This window comes from Rhamphochromis sp. 'chilingali' (genome assembly GCF_963969265.1).
Source record: "Rhamphochromis sp. 'chilingali' genome assembly, chromosome: 2".
In the NCBI taxonomy this organism is placed as follows: Eukaryota; Metazoa; Chordata; class Actinopteri; order Cichliformes; family Cichlidae; genus Rhamphochromis; species Rhamphochromis sp. 'chilingali'.
The window spans coordinates 23,468,620-23,494,891 of NC_137930.1; the positions used below are offsets into that span (position 1 = coordinate 23,468,620).

At 38.4% G+C, this 26,272-nt stretch overlaps 1 protein-coding gene across 5 annotated transcripts; it reads left to right on the forward strand.

Annotated features, from left to right (window-relative positions):
- Window positions 1-987: 987 nt before the first annotated feature.
- tbx5a (T-box transcription factor 5a) lies at window positions 988-25,871 on the forward strand. 5 transcript variants are annotated; one of them, XM_080874788.1, is made up of 9 exons: window positions 988-1,127; window positions 7,505-7,678; window positions 8,470-8,564; window positions 9,997-10,116; window positions 11,083-11,230; window positions 16,822-16,974; window positions 19,764-19,855; window positions 21,301-21,533; window positions 23,138-25,871. In XM_080874788.1, exons 2-9 carry the CDS (start codon window positions 7,535-7,537, stop codon window positions 23,728-23,730), a joined length of 1,578 nt encoding a protein of 525 aa, XP_080730914.1. In that variant the 5' UTR covers window positions 988-1,127; window positions 7,505-7,534; the 3' UTR covers window positions 23,731-25,871. The 5 variants fall into 5 exon arrangements, with proteins under 5 accessions (XP_080730914.1, XP_080730912.1, XP_080730913.1 ...); XM_080874786.1 differs by lacking the exon at window positions 988-1,127 and adding an exon at window positions 5,410-6,807; XM_080874787.1 differs by lacking the exon at window positions 988-1,127 and adding an exon at window positions 5,410-6,807 and having other exon boundaries at window positions 7,508-7,678.
- The last annotated feature ends 401 nt before the right edge of the window (window positions 25,872-26,272 follow it).

The window sequence follows — 26,272 nt, forward strand, 5'->3', positions numbered from 1 at the left end:
TCTAGTGGAACAAGGGTAAACTCATTCACGAGGTCGACGGTGAGGAGGGGAGTGGATAACAAGACAGCCAAAAAAGACTCAGAGCGGGTGGCAGACCACAGGCCCATGTGTGGCTATGGAGGGTGAAACCATAGTGGATTAGGCTAGAGTTTGTAACTCTTCATCCTTATGCAAGAAACTGAAAGACATGGGAGGCTAGTGGTGGCTGAGTGAGGATGTGGACGTTACTCAGCAGCAAATGAGTCATCAGTCGGTGAAACTTAAGTCCGGTCACTCAAACAACGCAATCAGCAGTTCTGACACACATTTTGCTCTCATGAAGCTTTTCATCACGATGCTGCCACAAATTAGTACTTATAGTCTTTAAGGTTAGGTACTGATACTGCCTTGGCTCCCTGGCTTCGAACGAGGTTTTTCAAGGGTTTGGGTTTTAAAGGAGCAGTCAGAAAAAAAATATACTCTCTTCTTTTATTATGAAGTAACAGTTTTCTCCTGTGATGGTGAAATTTCTGCCGAATAAACCAACAGCTGAGTGCGGAGGATTAATAAGAAGGTGTCATGATATTCAGTTGTTTGTGTTTGGTCATAAATTAGTCATAAAATCCATCCCATGCTTCTGTGAGGCCCGTTAAATCTGCAGATAGGGAAGAGGTGTGTAAACATAAGCACTAACATTCTAAATGAAGGTGAAATAGGTGTGTGTGTGTGTGTGTGTGTGTGTGTGTGTGTGTGTGTGTGTGTGTGTGTGTGTGTGTGTGTGTGTGTGTAGATTCATCATTGTTTAATCACATTTAAAGCGCCGCTAGTTTGGTCCTTCAGATCTTGGAAAAGATTGCGCCTTAAACATGAAAACTTTTGTTTTCCTTCTGTCTCCTCTCCTCCTGGCTCAGCTCATGATAGCCAAACTGTGGATGGGTTTTCAGCCACAAACCTCACAGACGGTTTTTGGCGCTGAGCATCTGGGCAGCACTTTTCCGTGATCCAGGAGTTCCTGGTTGGACTGGTGGTTAGCCACACCAGCGCTTTCACCTGCCTGACTGCTTAAGTCTTACCAGACTTTAAACGGCTCCAAACAAGTGGCAACATCAGCTCACACACTCAAGCAGCTTGGGACAGTCAGGAGGAAGGTAGGGTGTGTCGCTCTGATTTGTTTGGCACTTTTTCATTTGCACCTGGATGAGTGGGATTTGTAGTTTCTGAACAGGATTTTTTTCTCATACATAATATTAAGGTCTTTGTGGACCCTAAACACTCCACATTCTGAGTCTATAAGGAGAGGAGTGAGGTGGTGGTCAGTATATTGTTGCTCGGATTTCTTTCGGGGTGTATTAAGAGTTTAAGTTGCAGAGTAAACACTAATTATCCAACATGGTCACCGAGCTTATTTAGACTTTAGTTTTGTTTTTTGTTTGTCTGCGAGGAGAGTTTTTTTTCGTGCTTTAAAGAATACACTAACATACTGTGAAAAGCTCAGAGTGTCCTCTGTCTTGCATTTTCATCAGCTATATGAATATTATTTCCTGTTTCTCTTGATGAAAAATAACTTTATCTTCCCGGACTTTTCACGTGTTCTGTCATGCTCAACAAAGTACTCGTCGCTGTGTATGCAATTTCGGATTTCAAATGCATTGTATTAATTTCGATTTTTGAATTCTTAATTTTATTTTAATGTAGACGTGACGATTAGTCTCTCTAAATAATTTCGGTTGCTGATGGGATGTATTTTGTTACAATTACATTTATATGCAATGTTTGTCAAAATTTTGGACGTTTGTAAGAAAATGTTGCACATCTTATAATGTAAGTAAGGACATTTCATTTTTATAGCACATTTATGTTGATTGATGTTTACATCAATGCTGTAACTGCAATAAGTTAGTTAATTAACCAATTCGCACTACAACCTGGTTTGCCTCTTACCTGTAATTATTTTTATTTAAGTAACCATTGTCCTTAATGTAAATATGTAAGAAAATTGTGTATGTTTCTGTTCCGTGTCCTGTCTCTGTTCCCCAGAGTGCTCGATAAATTTTATAATAATAATAATAATAAGAATAATAATAATTATTATTATTATTATTATTATTATTATTATTATTATTATTATTATTATTATTATTATTATTATTATTATTATTATTATTGCAGAAAATCATTACAGTTATTTTTGTAGTTAGCTCTGTAGTGGTTAACAAGAAACTCTAAACTCACCTTTTACCACGTGATCTAAAACTGAGGCATTTTGAGGCAAGCCAACCAATGTGACTTAAAGTGATATTCTTATGATAAGCAATGACTGTATTGTTTTCGAAATTCTGCCAATATGATGACAAATACTAATATTTTAATATATCACTGTTCAGTTTTTATGTTATTTTAAACGGAATAATTACAAAATAAAAGTTTTATTTTTATATTTCATAGACCATTTAACCTTTAAATGCATGTATGTAAGTATCAGCCTATCATTTATATATGTGCGCAAAGGCAAGACAAGCGGAACTTTAGCCCATCTGCGATGCTTACTTTTTAAGGATAAACTCGTTAATACACACGTTTTTTTCCTTGAGTGGGCTACTAAAAAATACAATTAAAAATAAAGTAAAAATCAAAGACTGTTTAAAGACGCTTTCGTTCTAATTTTGATTTCTGTAGGCTTAAAAAATACGTCTTTATCCGCGTTGTTTGAGATGGCTGCCTTTAAACTTTAAATTCATGATTAGTTTGCTTTATTAATTATCTAATGATTACCGCGGACTCCAGGTTCTCCAGGACCGAGCTTCGAAGTGTTTTTACGTTTCATAAATAGCCTAAAACATAAGAACGTAAGATTATAGCTTTTTTTCTCTTTCACACAGGCTTTAAAATTTGGGTTTCATCTACCTGCAGCTCCTGTATCAGTACCTATCGTTTCAAGTGCTCATTAAAAAGTAAATAAACAACCAAAAAACGTTTCACTTTGCAGAATGATATGCACAACCTCACACTGCTGGGTTGTATTCCCATTGCTGACATTTTAATTCTAAGACTGTTTTAATGGATTTTTGTTAGACTGCATTTCAGTTACTTGTATTTGTCAGCATCAGCGCGCAGACTTCTCTGTGGACGAGGCCAATAAAATATATATACATATATATATATATATATATATATATATATATATATATATATATATATATATATATATATATATATATATATATATATATATATATATATATATATAGATATATAGATATATAGATATATAGATATATATATTTGTTTTATTTTTTCACTCTCACACGTGGCTTGTAAACTCGTGGAGTATCCCTGAATAAATTTCCGTCTTTATCATTTATCAGTTATGCAGTAACGCTGCCTGATAGTCATGTCTGCACTGACAACAGCGTCCGTGTCATTTAAAAGTGCTGTCCGGTCTTCTGCAAACTCTTCGTTTCGCCTGCTCGCTGTTTGTGTGCACACCTGCTGTGTTAAAAGTTACCTGCACCCACTCGACCAAGCAAAAAATTCAACTTCGAGGCGAAAAAATGTGTGGCAGCTTCCCAAAATGTTTTGTTTATTTTACATTTCTTTGCCGGGTTGTTTTGTCTTTAAAATGTAAACAAATAAACAGCTTCACGAAATCTGCAAAAACTTCACAGAAATACATTTGAAAACTGGAAAATTATGATTACAAAGTTTAGACGATTCGTTTTTTCTCCGCGGGAAAATGTTGTTACACAAAGGCTATGGCATAAGACTACATCCCAAAAATATGTGTATATTATTTTATCATATGGCAAAGACGAACCAAATTTAGCACTTTTTTCAGTCAAAAAAATGGGGGTAAGTGAGCACATAGGCCCACCTTCGCTTTTATCAGGAACAAATTCAAATTAATTATGTTTATGGCTTTTTCAAAGGCCTCTGTGAGCACTGCTAAAGTAGTGCAAATATCGCCGAGTCGCTACGGAACAAACACATAGCTCGAGTGGTGTCCGTGTGCAACACTGACTGGTGAGGAAAGTCACCCTGGGGGTGACTACGTAATGAGATAACAGCCTAAAATGCAAATGAGACATTTAAGTGGGCACACTGCAAAAAATGATGCGTTTGGAAAGTTGCAGATTACTGCTCCCGTGTTTCTTCAGAACTAAATTTTGTCCTTAATGGTCGAGTTAAATCGTTATTCTTTTCTTCTTCTTCTTCTTCTTCTTCTTCTTTGGTCTTATTTCAGGAGGAACATGAGAATAGAGGGATTTCATCTGCAAAATTCACGCTTAAAAGTTACTAGTTTGGCACTGTAAGTTTGTTGTGTACTTGCAAAGCCATTATAAAGTCAGATAGATACGCATTAGGGTGATGTACAGTATTATGTATACATGGTGCAATACAATTTGATGTAATATAGGGGGAAAATGCTGTTTTTTTACCATCTAATCCCTCTGTGGTGTGCGGGGTAAACCTGTGTGAAGCCAAAGGCCTAGACTTCCTCATGTTCGCCCCCCAACATGCACACACACACACACACACACAGAGGGAGAGAGAGAAAGAGAGATAACTATATCCCAAATGTATTTATTTTTTTCCTCGGTTCTATGAACCCAGCTTGGTTCCTTGTTCTTCTTGAATAATTAACTGAATAGTAAAATAATGGTTTAAAGTAGGGGAGACCGGGGATAGTTGTAACATTTTTGACATTTCTGTCTGTAAATTGGAGCTCTTTTAAGGTAGTGGATTCAAAATGTAATGCAAAGTATTTACATGTCTCGGCTATTAAATAGTGCAGCTATTTTCTCTGCAGCACAATTACCCATTGCATGGTATGGTCTCAAACACGAAGAGTGAAATGTTACAATTAACCCCATAGTCTGGGTTAGTTGTAACATATCCTGGGGTAAAATGTAACACAATGAAATAAGGGTACTAACAAAACATTAACATGTAATCTTTGTTTATTCAACACATGAATGCACTTACATCCATTTATGTAGCTCTGTGTGTGTGTGACAGAATGCAGAAATCTAGCTTTTGAACATATTCCAACCCCCCAAAAAAGACAAATTATGGAATTTTCTGCAACTGAATATTTAATTAATTTTGGTTGGTCTTCCTTGAGTTTGGCCTCATTGGCTCAGTGGGCATTATAACCTACAACTCTTGCACCAATTTTGAACATAGCAATGAAGCTGAAAAAATGTAGTTGTTCACCAGCATCGCAATTCCATTACTTTTTATCATGGCTTACCTTGGTGTGGTTTGCAAAGTGCTTCAGAAAGATGAGGAAATCTGTTTCTTGCACCCATCCTGATTTATTTCCACTACCAGTACTTCCTACTGGTCCATCTCTGACACAGAGGTCTGCATAATGTATGTGTGGGAACACAAACAGTGGAGGAATTGTGTTGCCAATGGCATTAACCACACATACAAAAGCGACCAGTGAACCTCTCTCTGCTGATGTCGTTGCCCCAACTTGTTTAATATAAGTTAAAGTAATAGTGTGGTAAGTTGTAACATCTGCATTATTGTTACAACTAACCCAGACTGTTGCTGTTACAACTGACCCAGACTCCTATAGCCATGAACTAGCTAACATTACAGCCAACGGCTAAAACATTAGCACTAAAGACCTACACAGAATATATCCCCATAGACATACAAATAACATAATTTAAGTTTGATGAGTTTAACTGCAAAGCAGATAATGCTATTAGAAATTGAAATAAAGTAGAAAAACTTACTTTTTGGCATACAAATTACTTTTTTTCGTGTTAAATTGTCTGTGTTTGACAAAATGTGCTGATTTTTCACATGTGATAGCAGAACTGAATTGGGCATGCACAGGATGAGTCACATCATTTGAAACTTAGCCCTGATTGGAGAAATTGGAAGTGTTACAACTGACCCACGTTACAACTATCCCCGGTCTCCCCTACCCAGAGACAAAATTCGGTCGGTAAATTGATATTGTTAATTGCCCAGACATCAGTGCAAGCACAGACAAAACATAGCTTATGATCCTTTTATTAGTAAGTTGTAATAATAAAGAAGGGCAACCTGTTGGCCTATGCCTACTAATGCATGCATGACTGAGCGTCACGCTTGATGAACTTGATTCTATTGTGTGTAGATCTACGGAGAAGAGACTGGTGCTTAACGGCGCACGAATATGTCAATATCAAATGAATTAGAGGCTGGAGACTGGGATCAAGAAGAGGTTTGGAGTGGATAAATAAGAAGAACTGGGGTGTGTACCAGTAAGGAATTATTGCCGCGGACATAAACCAATGCTCTTCCTGCAAAGGCAACACCTCCCCACCTCCCCATCCTCCTCCCTCATAGCCCCACACCGGCACTTCTACGTAGCGGACTCAGTTTCCGCTTCGCACGGTTGGTCAGCGACTCGCAGCGGAGAGTTGGAGAGGGAGCTCCTGAAAAACCAGAGGCTGGGAGAGAGAGGAGGGACGGAGGAGGTGACAGACCTGCTCCGCTGGGAATAGGCTACAGCTTACTGCTAAGTGCCATCGGCAGAGTAGGCTCACAAAACGCACCTCCGCTGTAAAATGCAACAATAAGGCACAGAGCAGCGCCGTGTAGCTGTCAGCGAGCTCCGCGAGGATCTGCGTGGTTTTGACTCCGCTGTGTAGGAACTAACTGAGGGGAGAAACAGTGGGGATTCATGGGGAGTTTGTGCAGCTTCTTCGAGAAAAACGCCTGGATTATCTGATTTTTGATTGATTTCTTATTTTTTGGACGTTTCAAGGCGACACTGCGTTTCTCTGCTGGGCCAGCTGCAGCCTGCGACCTGTTTTTGGTTTTTAGGTAAGCTGATGCTGATCTGAACCGACTGCGTGTACCCACCGTGACTGCATTTCATAACTCGCCCACATCGTAGTAAATGCTACTCCACGTTGCAGGAATCGCAGCTGTCTGCTGAAGTGACACCGTCTGAGTGTAAATGATTTTTTTTTCTTTTCTTTAGGAGGCACCTCTGCGATTTATTTTTGCTTCGATCGCCGCCTCGCAGGGCAATACAGCTCATGTGTTTAGTTCTGGGAGCATGCAGGGGGAAAAAGGCGAGGGCCTGCTTCAGTGTGTCACAATAAAAGTCCTAATAGTTTAGTAATGTTGTGAATATTGAAGTTATTCTCCTAAGAATAACATATGCAGAATAAAATGACCTGTATTTGTGAAAAACACATTGCACTAAGCAATTATTAAGAGTATTAAAATGCTTTGGGTTTAAACGTTTAGCTCATGCCATTAACATGAAGGCTTTCTATCATGTGTGTTATATTTACATATTTTATGCTTTCATTTCTGAGCTATCAAAAAAGTATTTTCACTTGACAAAATAGTAACAGCAAGAACAATAAATGTGATTACACAGTGCAAATGAAGCTTATTTGTGTGTCTCTAAATTCATATTAACACAATGTCCTGAAAGTCTGTCTTCAGTTATCCGGTTAGTTAAGAAGGTCGGGCTGCACACACTGACATCTCTGTTTCCGTCTCCCAGCAGCGACGTGTAGTTTTCGGAGCTCCGGTCATGGCGGACCAAGAGGAGACTTTTGTCCTCCAAAACTCTCCAGGTGGCTCGGATTCGAGAGAATTACAGAGCGATAATAAATCAGAGAAACAGAACGGGACCTCAAGCAAATCCCCGTCATCACAGACAACTTACATCCAGCAGGTCAGTGCCGGCTTGCAGGCCTCACACTCACTGCTTCAGGCTGGAAGCTGCGGATTTAGGGGTCACTTTCACTCATTTGCAGGAAAAAAATAGCCTAGGCGTTTTTGTCAGAAGCAGGCAGATACCCTGTTGTTCTTGGCGTTAAAAATATAAAATATAAATCATGACTTAAAAACAAATATCCGCACAGTGAATGGAGTATTTCTGCTAATTTTAGTTCTTTCGGCGTATATATTTACGCTGTTTGGAGATAGAAATGTGATTGGATCTGATATTTAGTCCACTAGTGATTTTTTTTTAAATTTGTGAAATGAAACAACTTCAGCAAAGTCTCAGCAAATTTTTCGTTTCTGTTAAGCTTCATAGCGTAACTGTGTGTGTTATAGTTTATAGTCATATAGGGGATACAGATCAATTCTGTGTGGGTTTATGTTCATTGCACATTAGCTTTGACTATTATAAAATCGTGTTTGCTGCTTCAGTTCTCACGGCAAAGGCTGAACAAGTTAAAGGCTACGGTATTATGGCTGGTTTAAACTGTTAATTCATAAGCTTATTATCCTCTGCATTATTTACAGCTTAGCCCTCAGCGTACAACTCGGTTGTCCAAAGTATTTGCATTTTATTTTTTAAAGTGTTTTAATCAAACACTAAATATTAGACCTACAGTTTTGATTTTTTACAACCTCTGAACTCAGAAGGCCTTAAATGCATGCAGACTAGTGCATGACACCTCTATCTATAATGCAACTTTAGAAAAACCATACACACTAGAATGTTTTACTTTGAAGGGAATGGAGGGAATAAAGGTCTACCTGCACGAAAGGGAACTATGGACGAAGTTTCACGAGGTGGGGACGGAGATGATCATCACCAAAGCGGGACGGTAGGAGCATCTAAAACATTTTCATTATTATTATTATCGCGATTAGAAAGATTTCAGTAGAACTAATGGTTCATTGACTGCGTGTCTGCTTGTCGATGAGGCTTTTAGTTATCTTGGCCGATTTTCGAGCTTAAATATAAACTATAAACCAGACTGGAATTTTCTTGCGTGGGGATCTGGAACCGTACAGAACCACAGAGAAAACACAAGAGCATCTGGTGGACGCTTTAGTGTTCTGCAGCACTACCGGTCCATATTTTAGTCTGGGTGGCCTTGTTGGGAAATGCGATACAGCGAGAGAGCCAACGTGCAAAACGTGCCCCCTTGTGTAAAATGTTACCGATTGTTTCTTTGCGTTGAAATAAAGACATTAAAGAGCATAAGGGCTGCCTTTTGCGCCGTTTTCTCTGTATCCGCTGCAGGTGTGTGTGTGTGTGTGTGTGTGTGTGTGTGTGTGTGTGTGTGTGTGTGTGTGTGTGTGTGTGTGTGTGTGTGTGTGTGTGTGTGTGTGTGTGTGTGTGTGTGTGTGTAACTGCGTGCAGACACTTCTTGTGATCCAACACGTGTGCAACAGCATGTTGTGCAGGGACCGCGTGAGTGAATGTGTCCTGCTGTCAGCTCCACGGTCGCCCTCAGACTGTATCGAGTCAAAACAGCTCATGTCGCCTGCGTGTGAACCTTTATATGCGCCCATGACTTTTTATGTCAAATAGCTTCGGAGCACCGCTTGCACAGGCTCCTACAAATGAGTAATAGTTACAGTTGAATATTGCTGCATTTCGATGTGCTCTCCAGCGCGGGCAGAAGGCAGTTGTTTTCTTACAGCTGCAAAAAGTCTCCATTATATTCCCGTCAATCATTTCACTCCTGTTTTTGGCAAGAGATGATATTACACAGCATCCATCCTCGTCCGTTAGCCCTTCCCTTTCACTCGTGGGAGAGCTTAGTGTTTCTCTCCGTGTATGTGTGTGTTTTCTGCAATATGACAGCTACCAAATATCCAAAAGATTTACTAGAGGGATGTTGCACGTATGAAAAAAAGGTCTGGAACATATTGAAAAAAATTTTTTATAATGGCTCTTCTCAGATCCAACGCCCTGCCTTGAAAGTAAGATTTTCCTCTCCAAACACCAAAGACGGATATTTATATGTTTTAAATCCTCCCACTTAACCTTTCTCTATGCTTCAAAATATTATTTACTTTTGGTTTGCTTATTAAAGAGTGAATGGCACAGGCTTTATTACGAAAGCATTTGATTTCATATATACATACATATGTGTGTGTGTGTGTGTGTGTGTGTGTGTGTGTGTGTGTGTGTGTGTGTGTGTGTGTGTGTGTGTGTGTGTGTGTGTGTGTGTGTGTTAATAGGTGTGAGTAGTCATGTACTTGTTTTTTTCTCGCGTGTCCACAACACTTTATTTTCCTGTACAGGAGAATGTTTCCCAGCTTCAAAGTGAAGGTCACAGGATTAAACCCTAAAACGAAATACATTCTACTTATGGACGTTGTTCCAGCTGACGACCATCGATACAAATTCGCCGATAATAAATGGTACGTAAAAACATAACACAGCAACGCTTCTCTAAAAGGATTTGCCTTGCCAACATATACTTTTACGCACCGATGAAAATCCGGGTCATTGTTTTTTTTTTTTGTTTTTTGTTTTTTGGTGTGTGTGTTTTTTTAGTTTTTGATTTTGTTTTTTGTTTTTTGTTTTTTTTGGGGGGGGGGGGGGGTTGGGGGAGGGGGATCTCAGCTAGTCTCTCGCTTTCTCGCTCTCTCTGGAGTTATTTGCAGCGGGGAGCGTTATATTGTCGTGATGGACGGGAATCGGAAGTGAATATATTATTTCCGGGAGAATTATTAACTGTGTTTTTTCTAATATTTGCCAAGAAATGAAGTCAGCAGGCAGAAATGTTTCTGTCAGTGCTGAGTTTTCTGCGCTGAAAGCAACGAGATAAACTTTTCCTTGCACTGCATCAAAGATTTTTTTCACACGGCTGTTTGTCTAGAGTCGTTCTCCAAGCGGGTCTTTCTTCTTTGTGTCAGAGCCTTTAATATTGCTAGCTACATGCCAATGATGCCACTGAAGACGCATTAAGTACGGCCTAAAACTAATTCTCCCCTCGTTCCACATATGTTGCAAAACAGTGCCTTTAACGTCTAACGTGACTAGAAGCAATCAATATCCGACAATGGCACGATACAGAAGGCTTCCTTATGTACTGAAGTTTAAAGTTAATAAAGCAAAGTTTTGAAAAAGACGTAATCACCCATAGTTTAGAACTTTAAGTGCAGAAAGTCCCATATTGCGCCATTTTGTGCGTAATAATTAGAAACAGTGCCCCACTAATTTAAGTTTTCCGTTTATAATAAAAATTTAATTTATTATTACATTTTATCCACAGTCATTATCTTCTGCTTCTTTCGACTTGTTAGGACCGACTCAGTTGCGGCTAGCATGTGAGTGTTAGTCCAGCAAGTTTCAAAGCGTGTGACTGTGTTGCTGTGTATCAGGTCTGTGACTGGGAAGGCAGAGCCTGCCATGCCCGGGAGACTCTACGTTCACCCGGACTCTCCCGCCACGGGGGCTCATTGGATGAGGCAGCTCGTCTCCTTCCAGAAGCTGAAATTGACCAACAACCACCTGGACCCGTTCGGACACGTAGGTGCCTGCCTGTCATCAATACTATTTAACCACATGATTGCTAACCTGGTGTTGCACTGACCCAAATCCCGAGAATCCGTTAAGGCCCGACGTGTTACATGATGGCACTAAATGCTTATCTGCAGGTCTCTGCATCGCCATTTATATAAAAATCCCTAACATATTATTATTATTATTATTATTATTATTATTATTACTATTATTATTGTTGTTGTTGTTGTTGTTGTTGTTGTTGTTGTTGTTGTTGTTGTTGTTGCTACTCGCAGCTAATTAAAAGTACGTTTTATTGTTTTCTTGAGGTTAAATATTTTACACACATTTTAAATTGATTAAAGATAATGCTCCTGCCTGGTCATATTTTTTAAAGAGAGGCAACCAGTTTATTGATTTATTTATTTGCTTAAAACTTTGCATTTGATCTGTTAAATGTGCATTAAAACTTAAACATAATCTTTCAGTCATTCTTTCACTGCACCTGTGGAGCCCAAACTTTATTAAGTTGCTTCTGTAAAGATGTGTTTTAGTGAAAGTAAATCGTTTGATAAATTCCATCTAACCATCCATCCATCGCTTTGGTGGAGGGTATACGTTTTATTATATAGATACGTTTATATTTTTTATGTTTTGTCCTTTTTTTCCATTTTTTGTTAAATGTAACTTGCAGTGTTAAAATGAATACGAAAATAGTAAGTAATGAAATGCATTCTGATGTTGAAAACGTCACAAAATTAATTTTAAATAGTGAAATAGTTGTGGTGTTCAATTAGATGCAAATACTTCTACCACTACTATACTACTGCTATAATAATAACAACAACAACAATAATAATAATAATAATAATAATAATAATAATAATAATAATAATAATAGCAATAATAATAATAGTAAGCCTGATATACTTTAAACACAAAAAAAGAAATATAGAGGAAATTTTGTGCCATATGAAGGTTTTTTCTACTTTACTTTTCCAAAGTGGAATCTCCTGAGATTACAAAAAAGTTTGGTGATATTCTGTTTTTACTATTGAACATAATGATGTAAAGGTAATGTTTTGAAGAGTCTCTGTGATCTTTAGATAAATATTCCAGATTGAGACAAATATTTCTTTCTTATCGTGCCATCATCTTATTCTTTAATATGTAATATGTTTGCTATGAAGGTGTTAGTAACATACCTTTTGTAGCACAGTGTTATTATAGCACCCCCTAGGTGCATTAGCCATGGACCTCCTGGAATTCAGCTTGCATGAGTAGAAGAGATCAACTGGGAACTTTTTTAGGAAAAAGGAAAAGGGCAATTGCACCACCACCCACCATCTCCTTCACCCTTCTCAGCAGTAAGAGGCTGTATGGTACCTATTTCCTAGCTTTAACTCCTCATTATTCTAAACTCCCTATCTGGCCTCAGGCTTTTGTGATTCCTGTCTTACCCAAAGCAGAAAGTACAAACATCACTTACTTCATCAACAAATGGGCCCTTTGGCAGCAGGTTTTCATGAAGAAAGGTATCTCGATGGGTACATTTAGGCCTAATTAGATGTCTTTTTGTAGAAACTTTCTTACTAACAGGCTTAGCCATTAAAGGAAAACACAATTATAAATTTGGCAAAGGTTACCTCAACAGCTGGTTTGCTTTCATGAGAAAACATTCCTTAACGCAAGCTGTGTTTGTTTGGTTTTGCTTTTAGAGACGTATTACTCCACAATGCTCGATAGTCCACAAAAAACACGATCTCATTGCATATGACCAATTATTATTATGACCACACACCAATTATTATACTATATATTATTGTTGCCATTATACTATATTCTTATACTTCTGCATCCACTTAAGGTGTTGGTTTCAGTGTGGTAATGAATCAAAGTGAAGCTGGTTTCAGCTTTCAAAGTTACCCACGGAAAAATTAATATGAATTCTAGCACACACAAGCTACTATCTGTCCACATGGCACCTAAAGGAACTGCTCCCTTGCCAAAGCACAGCCGGTGAGATGAAACTGAGTCTCAGTCGGAATGTGAGCAGCACTGTGAATTTTGGGTTAAAGTAAAGTTTGATTGGTTGCAGTGGTTCCTGGCTCGGCCTCTTTCGTGCTGGGAGAGAGCTCCATGGGATTCATAAATGAAGCACTGGTGGCTGTCCAGAAATATACTCCATCAGCTTGTTGGTCCAGCTGGTTGAAATAACTTGTAGATGATTTATAATTACTAGCAGTGAGACATGAGACTAAAACATATTGCTGATGCTGATTAAACCAATACAGGACTGGCCTGAGGTTTTCTTCTAGAAATGTCTGTAAAACATACACGTCAGGGGGCCGGGCAGGACTGAGCTCAGCTTAGGAATTAATCTCAGAGGATGTGGTGCCTTTGTCTTAATGCAAGGTTAATTGTTCTGTTTTTGGTTTGTGACAGTTTTATAACCCATTGAACTGTATTGCATAACCGTGGAGTGTAACCCTCACTCTTAAAACAAATTTGTTATAACAAACATTTTAGTGAGAATCATGAAAGAAGGTAGTTTAAGGAGCTTTGGAAATGTTATGAGAAAATCTTGTAGATATGCTATTTTATTAAGTTTTGTGTAGAAATATAGTGAAGAATAGTGGTTTGAAGTGGGCAGAAGGATATTTGCAAGGAACAGGATTTTTAAATTATACACAGTATGTATAGGTTACACACACATAAGTCATTTTTCTGATATTTTACATATTCGTCGTATGAAAGTGTTGAGGCTGAGGTCTGTTTCACTAAGCAGTTTATTTCAATGGTAATGTGTTTTAGTTGTACCGAAGCTAGGTAATGCATTTTAAAGAAGTGTGTATCTTAAAAGAGATTTATTTAAAGATACAATTATTAATCATAATGTTCTAATTTTGTGAAGTAACTAAGTATATATACTCACTGACTTTAGTTATATTACAGGGTAACAGTTTTGGCTAGCTATTTGGTTTTTAGTTTCCATGAGATTCTACTTACATAAATATCTTCTTTAAAAAAAAAAGTTATACATTAAACTGCCCCAAAATGTAAAAATTCTGTATTCTTATTAGTTAAAGGTTAAACTTTGCCATCTGCAACATTATAATTTTTGTATATAGCATATTTAGTAACAAGTGCTATTTTGTTGTAAGTAATTTTATTTGTGATTCAAGTATATTAAATTTAATCCCTCTGTACTTTGGCTTTAACAAAGTGTATTTGCTTTGTTGCTTGTTATTCATATCTGTCGATACATATCAAAACCTCCACAACAGCACTAGTTTGGTCACAAAATTACAGAATTAAGTGGTGTTTTTTCTGTATCTGAATTCCTGAATAGTTTGTTTTTGTTTCTGTTTCTGTTTCATACCAATCTGTAGTTTTTGCTCTGATGTCTGTCTCAACTCCCAGAATATTTCTCAGTGTTATTTGTCTTACCCATCAGTTTGCTGCTGCACTCGTCTCCCAGTCTTCCCACACATGTTTTGTGCATGAGGGTGGAGTGTGAGGATCACACTGTTTATATTTGAATGGCAGTGTGTGATGAGCAATAGATGGTGGTGTACAAAGACTGCTAATCCTGAAGCTTGGGGAAACTCTCTGATGTGGAGGAACTTGAAAGTAAAAGGGCAGCAGCCCGGGACCCAAAGTGATCCTTCACTATCATTACATGCGATCATCCAGAAGCTAGGGGGGGTTGAGGCAGAGATACAGGGAACCAGGCAGGGCAGTGACTGGGCCACGGAGTTGAGGTGTATGCTGAGTCCCCAGTGGGTGGTCTACAGCTACCCCCTCCTCACTACCACATCCCATCCTAATAGCACAAATACTGGACTTTAGGAACCCACGGTTAGTGGGCCATGCTATTTTCCATGGTGAAATGTGCATTTAGACATCTATGCAACTTCTAATATGTCTTCATGACGGACATTTTTAGCCTCTTAAACCATACAGGGTGCTGTATGACATGTTTGCATCAGTGGACTAGTTGTTGTGGTTTGTTCCAATCTTGGACATATATGCAAACTAAGAAATAAGCAGGCAATGAATGCATGAGAAAATCTGCCATTTACCCTGCTTTTTCTTTGCACAGTTTACATAGTTTCGAGTCGTGTTTTGAAGCCTCATTAATGATTCTAAATATTAAGACATAGGGACTGCTGCTTAACAGACACGTGAAAGAAGTTTTTTTGTTTGCTTATTTTTTGTTTTTCAAATACACCATGACAAAACTGCAATACTGCAAAAATCCACAAAAACAAAAAGCTGCGCCTGCTTATGTAACTGAAGTGATCCACTAAACAAATCCTGACTGATGTTTTCTGTCACTTACTTCCATTAAATAGTTTGCATCTACAAGGTGCATGGCAGGCAGCTGAAAAACACTTTCTCCTGCCCATTACAAAAACCTATTCCAGCATGAAATGAGATCAAGTTCAACTGGGAATTAATAATGGATGACTATTGTATTATCTATGTAGGTCTCTATGGTTCATTCGCCTCTGAGAAAAGACTCTGGGTTATGTCTGTGTAATACTGCAGGATGCCCCCATAGGTACTGGAGGTCAGGGCAATCCCCCGGCTCTTCTCATGCTAGCACTGAGACGCAGGTTCAAAAACACTCTTTCAGATAAAGTATAGAAGGAATGGGTATGGCACCGAATGCAGGGATAAGTCAATTAAAAAGCAATTGCCGTCGTTTTTATTAGAAGAATTTAATGGGAATTAAAATAAAATAAATAAATAATATTTCTTCAAGATTGATGGCATTGACTAACAAAAGACAGGTTCATTCTATTCACTGTAGTTCTCATAGGCTGGTTTAGTAAGGTAACAGAATATAAAGGAAGAGGGCATGCATATGTCTATCTCCTGCATTTATCTGTGTGACTGTCATGAGAAGTGCTGTATAAATAACACGGTAAATCACTGTCACTGCAGTAATAATTACAGTGAGAGACAATTTATATTTTTAAAGGGTTTAATTAGAACATTTTAAATCTTTATTCTATTTAAAACACGAGGAATGTTTAAATGACTGTGCTGTAAAACAAAAAAAACAAGAAGAAGAAGAATGCAAATTGGTCGACTTTATTTTAAATATCTATAAAAAGGTAAAAAATAAAACTTTCATTACAATTTGTTGTTCAATGAAAGTGTTTTAGCCAAACAAGTGTTTTTCAGAAACTATAGCTCAGCTTAGACGTTTTGAGAGGAAAAGTGGATTCCATTACAAAGTAGACAGAATTCGTAAAATTACAGGGACAAAAAAATTTTATTGAGAAGTATAAGCAGACCAGTGCGTTGGTGAAAGTACTGAAATAGACCTTTTGCAAAATAGACTGTAATCTTATCATGTCAGCATGTTGCTCATGCGTAAAAATGGCTAATGTCTTACTAACATTTATTATTTTTATTATGTTTATTATAACAAATATATGGTAAAGTGTTTTCTTACAAAAGGAGATTTTTAATCTTTAAAAAAAAGCGCACTCAAAAAAAAACCCACATTTGAGGACTGGTAGAATGTATCTCATTTTGTTTAATTTTATTTTTAGAAATGACGCCAAATATATGTGTGTAACGCCACTTTCTCTTTATTGCAGATCATCCTCAATTCGATGCACAAGTATCAACCAAGGATTCACATCGTGAAAGCGGATGAAAATAATGGCTTTGGTTCCAAAAACACGGCCTTCTGCACTCACGTCTTTCCGGAAACATCTTTCATTGCGGTGACATCCTATCAGAACCATAAGGTAAAACCTTGGGGTATTTTTGGATATTTTTATTCATTTATTGTCGCGAAAGGGGCAGCTTTAGGTTTACGTATTTTATGGGGTGGTTAAAATTACACAGTGTTTCAAACGGAGGTAAATATAAAGAGGGAAAAAATCAGTTGTGCAAACAGAACCATGCAGTCTGTTGCACTCTCAAAAATGCCCCCGGTGCAAATGCAGGATTGCGCAAAGGTCGATTTCACATTGAAGTTATTTTTTAAAATGTGTTTATAATTTTTGCACAAATTATTTTTTAATAATAATTTTTTTGTCAATTTTTTATGCAGCTCTTGGTCTTCTGTTGGATTAAAGGAGAGGGGAAATAATAGCTCTTTGAGAGTTTAAAGTTTTTCACTAAAAATCGTTGATATTAAACTCAGCTGCTCGCAGGAAAACTTCAGATTCCTGACTAGAACACGTTTCACAGACCCAAGTCCGTGGCATGATTTTATTATTAAGGCTTTTGTTGGAGATAAATAACTACCTACTTTGAAACAGTTCTAGTAATTATTTTTTAAATTCATTTGTTGGTGTTTGATTTTCAGTCTATTTCAGTGTAGATGAGACTATCACTGCATGCTTTATTTCGAAGCTCTCCTTACGCATTGCTCGTATATAGACGCGCAAAAAACAGATCTCAGTCTAAAAACTTTGAAGATTTAATTACATATACCCGCACAAGGGAAACCAGATTTTACATATGCTATTCAAATGTTTGCCTTTTTCCATTTATTTTCTAAGCTTCTCTTTCTCGGTTAACGAGCTTTAATTAACATTATTGAGTTATAAATTAAGTTTCTTACCGTGTTTAATTGGAAACAGAAAACCTTGGAATCACCCTTGTTTTTCACGTATCTGGAATCTGGAAACTTATAACATCAGATTAGAGTTAAAGATGTGATTTCTTGAGCCGCACAGCCTCGTATTTTCTTTTTGTTTTGTTTTTTTTAAGTCGCCATTGCGTGTTCAGACTTGTGAAAGTAGCAGGAATAAAATTCAATATTTACACTGTCCACATTTCTGGGCGAGGGGAAAAAAATCTTGGGAATACAAATATCTGCAAACAGCATCTGTTTAACATCCTTTAACCATGCAGGCCTATATGTTTTTAGTTTGGGGAATATGGGAGAAAGGGGCGAAAGCTCATAATGTCCCCGCAGCCAATCCAGGTCTCCGGGCTTCTGGGAACAGGAAGCACAAATGACCAACATTCTGTAGAAACCATTCATTATTTTTGAGCCTGTTACTAGGGGCTGAGATCGTAACTGCGGGCTAATTATTAGGGCTTTCCAGACCTGCAGGAAAGAAAGGGGCATTTCGGGTTTCGAGGCTCTTTTTTTTCTTGCCACATTTGTCTAATCAAACAGTTTTAAGCCTGCCAAAAGGAGTGGGCTACGAGCTGCAGGCATCTGTCCAATTCACCTGTTAGACTCTCAGCTAATGAAATGGTCAAAGTCTTTGGTTTCAGCTCTTTCCTGTCGTAGCTGTAATTAAAGCATTTTCTCCAGAAACTGAGGTTTCTGGAGTGGTATGTTTTCTTAAGATTTTTGTGAAACTGGGAAGATGAATTAAGACCAGCTCATATTTTTGTTCTTTTCTTTTTAAAAAAAAAAAAAAATCTTACTTGAACTACTTCACTTCATTTTGCATCTGGAAATGTGTTTATGTCAGCCTCAGTTATTTTAATGAGAACAGTTTGGACACAGCCTAGTCAAACTACAGCCTTTGAATTTCGACTCTCAAATTATTTTTTCCTTTTTTCCTCCTATCTGCTAATTCTAGTCAGAACAAAATCTTTTGTAAAATATTTAATTTTCTCTCTGTAAACTCAGCTGAGAATAAGATTGTTGGACTGGATAATTATTGGTCTAGGTGTATTTTTGGAAGACATGCAGGGGGATAAAAAGGGCGAAATAGACTCTGAATTTTTAATGCCAAACTTTTAAAATGATGAGACAGTGTATAAATGATCTGACAGACAGCTCGTATTAACAAGAAGCTAGCGAAGTGTCACATGAGAGATTTTACAAAGTTTGCTGAAAGTGTCAGCCAGCGTGCACACAAACTTCCAGTCTTGTCAAAAAGCTGGAAGCACACGAGAGCTGCCAGCTAATTACCTGCCAGAAACCACTGCTCACGAGAGGGATATCCCGGGACTGGGTTAAACCACTCTGGGATTAACTTATTGTTTATGGGTGGCTCTGAAAGTAATTTCTGCTTCTATTTGTTTGGTATTGATAGAGACGTTTTTTACCAAAACATTAAGTCATAGAATAAGTCTTATGATTTGTATCTGTCATGCACGAGCCAGCTATCTCCTAAGCTAGACATCATCTAATGTAACATCATAAATTAAGCAATGAAAGATGATTTATATAGACATGTTTTTATTGAACTATTGCACTCAGGAACTCAGCTCAGAAAGTATCTCAGGTTTCTGGAAATATGATCTGTTATTTCACTCTTGGGTAACTTGTGAACACTTACATGCATCCAAAAAAAACCTGTAAAGCCCCGGTTTTCTCCAAAAATATATGTTTAATATTGTCATCATAAAGCCCCTGAGTTGAAGAGGACTTGTCTTGTCTGACAGTCTGGCACACAGCGAAATGCTGCTTTTAAATAGCTGCTATTTCAATGCATGTGTGGGTTGGCTGTAATTGGGTGCTTTTAAACGCAGCTGACAATGAAATGACATAAGCAGCACAACAATTGACTCTTACTGCAACAGTGTATGTTACTGACACTTCGTGTGTTTGCTCTTACAGATAACCCAGCTGAAGATCGAGAACAACCCATTTGCAAAAGGATTCCGTGGTAGCGATGACATGGAATTACACCGGATGTCCAGAATGCAAAGGTAAATGTGGGAAAAAAAACAATCAAAATACACGTTATTCTTGCTTGCTTTTCTTTTTCTTTTCTTTTTTTTCTTTCATAGATCCTGCTTCTGATATATGGAAATACTGACCCATACTAAATGTTGTGAAATGAGTAGATAAATGTTACCTCAATTAGGCAGGGATTACTGACATCCTGGTCACACTGTCACTTAACGAGCCCCACTTTAATCCCTCAATCACCCAAATGCAAACCAGTCGTATGTGTTATTTTCAGTGAGTGTTATTTTCAATGATGTAAGTGTAGTTCTTGATAGTCAGCCAGTTTTCATGCTGAAGACTTTTATGGCTGATCTGGCAGAACCTCTGAAACACAAATGTAACATCTCTCTTCCATAGAGCTCTTTCTACCAGGATGTTCCAACTCCTTATGTGGACTGTGCTGTGTGTGTGTGTGCAGTGTATATATGTGTGTGTTGGTGGTGTGTGTGTGTGTGTGTGTGTGTGTGGGGGGGGGGGGGGGGGGGCACGCATTTGTGCTGAACTGGTGGTGTCTCTTGGTCAGGCAGCCAAGGCACTACACGACCACATTGATCTCTCCCCTCCCTCGCTCTATTATTCAGTCCAGATGAGGAATGGAGTATGAGTCCGTACTGCGTGGAAAACACTTTTTCAAAGGAGAAAATCTGGTTTTGAAAAAAAACAACCCCCTTTGGGCAGCCAGTTCAGACTCTATGTGAATTCAAATGAGGAGGGAAAAAAAATCCCAAATCAGACCAAACAGGAAAGGTTGTTTGGCATTTCCATAAGGTGTTAGAAGAATGCATCCACTCTAAAACCTTTACTCTGATGCACAGAATAATGATCAAGTACCTCACAATCCGTGTTGCAGTAAAAAAAGAAGTAGCTTTATAAAAAACCGCATGCCTGATTGTACTAGACGCACGTTAAATTTCTTTAAGTAGGTGCGTTCCACGAGCTAATGAAACGTTTCAAGTGAAATGCATTTCAGCTATCAAAACTTGTAAATCTATAGAAGCTGGTGAGAGTCCAAACCACACTATCAATCTTTCATGCCTTTGTCCAATCCTGCAGAGGACAGTAAGCAATGCACGTCTGCTCTTGGTTACAATATCAAGGGGAGAGCTTATTGCAAAACCAGGTCAGGTTTTCAACTGAATCCACCCCTGATATCAAAGAACTAGAAGTAGCAAAATGATCTATTGATGGATCCTGAGGATTTATAGGGGCAAAATATTTTGGACTGAATATCCCCCCCCACCCCCCAGACGTTTTTCTCTGTGTCCTAAGTGGAAGTAAATCACTGATGGTGATCCTCGTTGGTTGTCTTTGACAAATGATCTTATGATGAAATGCGGAAGATTAAAATAGTTCTGCTTTGTTGACAGCAAATTATAGTTGAAGATAATAACTAACAACTGTGATCGTTTGTGTGTGCACGTAGTACCAAGGAGTATCCAGTAGTGCCTCGCAGTACAGTGCGGCAGAGAGTGGGCTCCAGCCAGAGTCCATTTAGCGGGGAGGTCCAAGGCCTGGCCACACCAAACAGCCTGAGCTCCCAGTACTCCCAGTGTGAAAATGGTGTCACAAGCAGTTCACAGGACATGCTGCCCCAGTCGGGTTCCTACCCCCTGCCTCATGAGCATGGCCAAGAGTACCACTGTATCAAGAGGAAAGGTAGGTGAATCTTTTATTTATAATATTTTTTTTAAATAAATGTTTATTCTTGAACACATCATGTGTGTACATGAAGATTTGTAAACTAAAACAAATGACGTGAGATGTGTTACGTTAAACAAAGAGTAATTTAAAATATAGTGTCTGCTATTTAATATTGCTATATGTCATGTACAACCCCAGTTCTAGAAAATCTGGAATGCCATGCAAATAAACACAAAATGCTTTTATTGGAAAGTCTAATAAAGCTACATTTTCTTCACAGTAGAACATAGGAAACATGTCAGATGTTTAAACTGAGACATTTCAACATTTCATGGAAAAATACAAGCTCATTATGAATTTGATGGCAGAAACATCTCTCTAAAAAGTTGGGATGGGACAACAAAAGGCTGGAAATGGAAGTGTTACAAAAAAGAAACAGCTGGAAAGGAAAATGAGGAAAATTTTACATAAGATCCTAATTAGGCTAATTGCCAGAGGTCAGTAACATGAGTGGAGATTAAAAAAATAAAAGAGCATCCAAGAGAGGCAGAGAAGCCACATCAGCAACAAAATGCATGTACAAATTAGGAGCAATTTCAGAATAGTGTTCCTGAATGTAAGGCTACAAAGACTTTAAAAGTCTCATCATCTACAGCCCTACTGAATCAAAAGATCCGTAGAATCTGAAGAAATCTCTGTGTGCAAGCAACAAGGCAGAAGATCAATTGGATGCCTGTGATCTCCGGGCCATCAGGCAGCACTGCATTAAAACAGGCGTGATTCAGTCATGGAAAAAATTGCACTTCTAGAAATCATTTTCTGTGAAAAGAGTTCATTGCACCATCCAGAGTTAAAGGTCTATCATGGAAAGAAGTACCCATATGTGAACATGATCCAGAAGCATTGCTGTCTTCTCTGAGCCAAGGTTCATTTAAAATGGACCCAGGCAAAATGGAAAAGTGTTCTGTGGGCAGATGAATCCAAATTTGAAATTCTTTTTGGAAAACATGGACGTCAAATACTGTGAATGAAGGTGGAGAGTGGCTGTAGAGGCAAAGCCTAGGTGTTAAGCACGGTACAAATCTCAGAAGCCTTCATCTATCATCGTATGGACATGCATCACTGCCTATAATTGGCAGCTTGCACATCTGGAATGGCACCATCAGTACTGAAAGGTAGATACAGGTTTTACAGCAATTATGCTCCAATATATTTAGCACAACAATGCTAAACCCGAACTGCATCTATTGCAACAGTATGGCTTCATAGAACAAGAGTCCGGCTGCTCAACCGGGCTTGTTCAGCAGCTGATCTCCTGAATTCCCTCATATGTACAGACTGTCGTTAAAGAAGAGGGGATGCTACACAGTGGTAAACATAGCCCTGTCCCAACTTTTGTGAAACATGTTGCTGCCATCAAATTCAAAATGAGCTTTTCTTAATAGTTTTCTTAATGTGGCACATGTTCTCAATTAATCATTTGATATGTTTTCTGTGTTCTACTGTAAATTAAATACCAGTTTATGAGATCTGCAAATCATTGCATTCTGTTTGATAACAGTTTGTATTTTCCATCTCCTGAATAACACAATTGCTCACCTTTCTAATTCCACCTGCAGTGGATGATGACTGTCACTCAGGAGATCACAGCTACAAGAAAGCATATCTGGAGAGCTCATCGAGTGAGGAGGACCATTACTACCACCCTGTTGGCTACGCTCAGAGCCTCAGTCTCTCCGGTGGGCCTTACCGCAGCGAGTCTAGCCAGCGGCAGGCCTGTATGTATGCCAGTGCCTCGCAAAGCGCTGAGCCTGTTCCCAGTTTGGAAGACATCAGCTGCAACACTTGGGCCAGTGTATCACCCTATGGTAGCTGTTCTGTCACCACCATGCAGCCCATGGATCGACTGCCCTACCAACACTTCTCCGCTCACTTCACCTCAGGGTCTCTGGTGTCCAGACTAGGTGGGGTGGGAGGCCACGCCTCTCCACAGCTGGGTGATGGCCACCACGCTGCAATGTACCAGAGCTCTATGACCCATCAGACTCTGGGCCGCCAATGCAGTCCCGGGGCTGGGATCCAATCACCAGCAGCCAGTCTGCAGGGAAATGAGTACCTGTATACACATGGCATACCACGTACACTATCACCACACCAGTACCACTCTGTACATAGTGTAAGCATCATGCCAGAGTGGAGTGAGAACAGCTAAAGAAGTTGTTTCTCTCCCCCCCCCCCCCCACTCTATAAATACGGTACAAAAAAAAAACACAACAAAGGACCAAAACAAGGCAGTGTGTAGATGAATTTATATTTATATTTTTTTAAAAGGTCTTGCTGTTCATCCTAAAGAGACCAGTGTTGGTTCACAGTGGATGTGCATAGTAGGATGGTGCTGACTAGAAGAGAAGGCATCTTATCACTTACCTTGTTGTGACAGCATGTGCACTTATAAACAAACAAACAAACAAAGAGGAGCTGGACAAAAGCAGAAGCAAAGACTGCTCAAGAGCAGAGCACGCAGACACAAAAGCGAAGGTCAGAAATGCTTCAGAAGCATGTGGTCCGCAGGTCGACTGCGAACTCGTGTGGCGGTGCTTTTTCTTGGATGTCCGGATTTTTAGTCAGACCATTAAATGTGTTTGCAACCACAAGTACAAAGCTCTTTTTGGACTATATAACAAATTTGTGTAAAAAAACAAAACAAAAAAAGGACACTTGTCTTCTGTTATATTAGCCCAAGTTCTCATTTTTAAAATAGTTTTTGTAGTTAACAAGTTACATTGTAAAATTGTTATAACTTAAACCATGAATAAGCAAGTGTGAGCCTTTGTTGTAGCTCTTGCTTACTCTTAAATCTGTCAAAAGGGTTTTTTTTTTTTGTTTTGTTTTTGTGTTTTTTGCTTTGTTTTGCTTTGTTTTTTCGTTTTCGCATATTTACATGCACTTCAAAAACCTTATATTAATTTAATGATGTGAAACGTGACAGAATAATTGTTCATTCGTGCCCAGACGTTTCAGGCAGAAACTGCCCTCACCACATGCAACGGTGTTACAACCAAGCAGCAGTACTGAAAAACTGATACTGACCATGTTGAGAAGCAGAACCGCAGAACTTACTCTGGTAATGATTGTGATTGACCTTGGTAGCTAATTAAATCAAGATTTAATCAGGAACTTGTATAATTTCATTGCAATGTGCACAGCACTCCAGTGTTGAGAATTCAGGAAAAGCCCTAAAAAATCTTTACACCCACATTGCCCACAGGTGTGTACTCACTACTATAAACTCCACTCGCAAAAGACAATGAAAATGTATCAACATATCATCCTGTTTTTCCCACGTGGCATGATCGAAAAACTAGCAAAAACAGAACAATGATAAGAAATCCAAAATTCTGTGTCAGCATCCACTAATAAATATACATTTTTGTTAATGATAAATGTAGGTTACATAATATAATTAAAAGAATTTGACCCCGAGTAATCACATGGCCAAAACACAACCCTACAGTATCATTTTTCATTCATGCTGTGTGTTTGTGGCCTTTTTTGTGGAGTTCTTCTTGCCTCAGCCTCATTAATGCATCGTTGAATGTGTTAAATGTTTGATTACAGCTATTTAACAGTTGGAGATCGAGATGTAGTTAGCTCTACAATACGCAAACTCACAACTTCAGACAAAAACAGCATTCTTTCTCCACCAAATGTATTATTACAACAGCAATATTATGACTGATGCAATTAAAGTGTTCTTCTGGACCTACACACTATTATAACTACATTATTACAACTTTCAGGAAAATCATTATGAGTTATAATCCCTGTTGCAGAGGGCTAACATTCTGCCATCAGTAAAGAATGTCCAAAATGTCTTTCCAGTGCTCCGGACACACAATATTATAGTGGAACTCACTCCACTGAATGTGTTTGTATGTTCTCTATATGTTAAATCATACTATTTTTTATTTACATTGTCAAGAAATCAAAAAATGTAAACATTTTCTCCACTCAAGTGTTTGATATTTTACCCATTTGTTACCTGACAGTCAAGAATGGCTCATTCCACAGCACTTTGTTATGCTGCCAAACCCATGCCACAGTCTACGTACTCATGGAGGAAGAGCTCATTATTTATTTGGACTGTGGAGCCTATACTTGGCGTAAGCTACACTACAAAAAATAAGGTTCTTGGTTGATGGTGAACTGTTGTGCCTCACTCACATCCATCACAATCATCTGAATATGTTGAAACTTACTGTAGTAAGCACTACAACATCAGATAATTTGACAAAGCTTTTTGTAACTGCAACACCATCAAATCTTTTTTTTTTTTGGGGGGGGGGGGGGGGGGGGGGGTCAAATTTTGATTGTGTGTTTTAATGCACAGTCAACACCATTATCTGGTAAGCGCTTAACGTGTGACAAGGAGACAGGTAAAGTAGCAGTTAGACATCAAATGGAATGTAAATCTGAGAATGCAGATAAAATATACTTGATTTCATTATGAAGCAAATGTCAGTTCCATCATAAAAATGACCGTGGGTTAGCGGCCTGTTTCACATGTGGACAAAGGCTAATTTTTAAGTGCTTGTAGTCGATAGAATGTTATTTGTCAATAGTATTTATTTAACAACTATGGAAATCAGCTTGCTCCTGCATGTATCAAAGATAGATGGTTCAATTTCTTTTTATAGCCGGCTTTTTATGATTGTATAGGATTTTCTAATCATGCTTCTATAGAAAACAGGAGA

Bases quoted from the DNA above. Each gene is read 5' to 3' on its own strand.
- tbx5a (XM_080874788.1), top strand. From the start codon at position 7,535: ATGGCGGACCAAGAGGAGACTTTTGTCCTCCAAAACTCTCCAGGTGGC. The intron at 19,856-21,300 runs GTAAATGTGGGA...GTGTGCACGTAG, and splicing joins CGGATGTCCAGAATGCAAAG to TACCAAGGAGTATCCAGTAG. The intron at 21,534-23,137 runs GTAGGTGAATCT...TTCCACCTGCAG, and splicing joins CCACTGTATCAAGAGGAAAG to TGGATGATGACTGTCACTCA.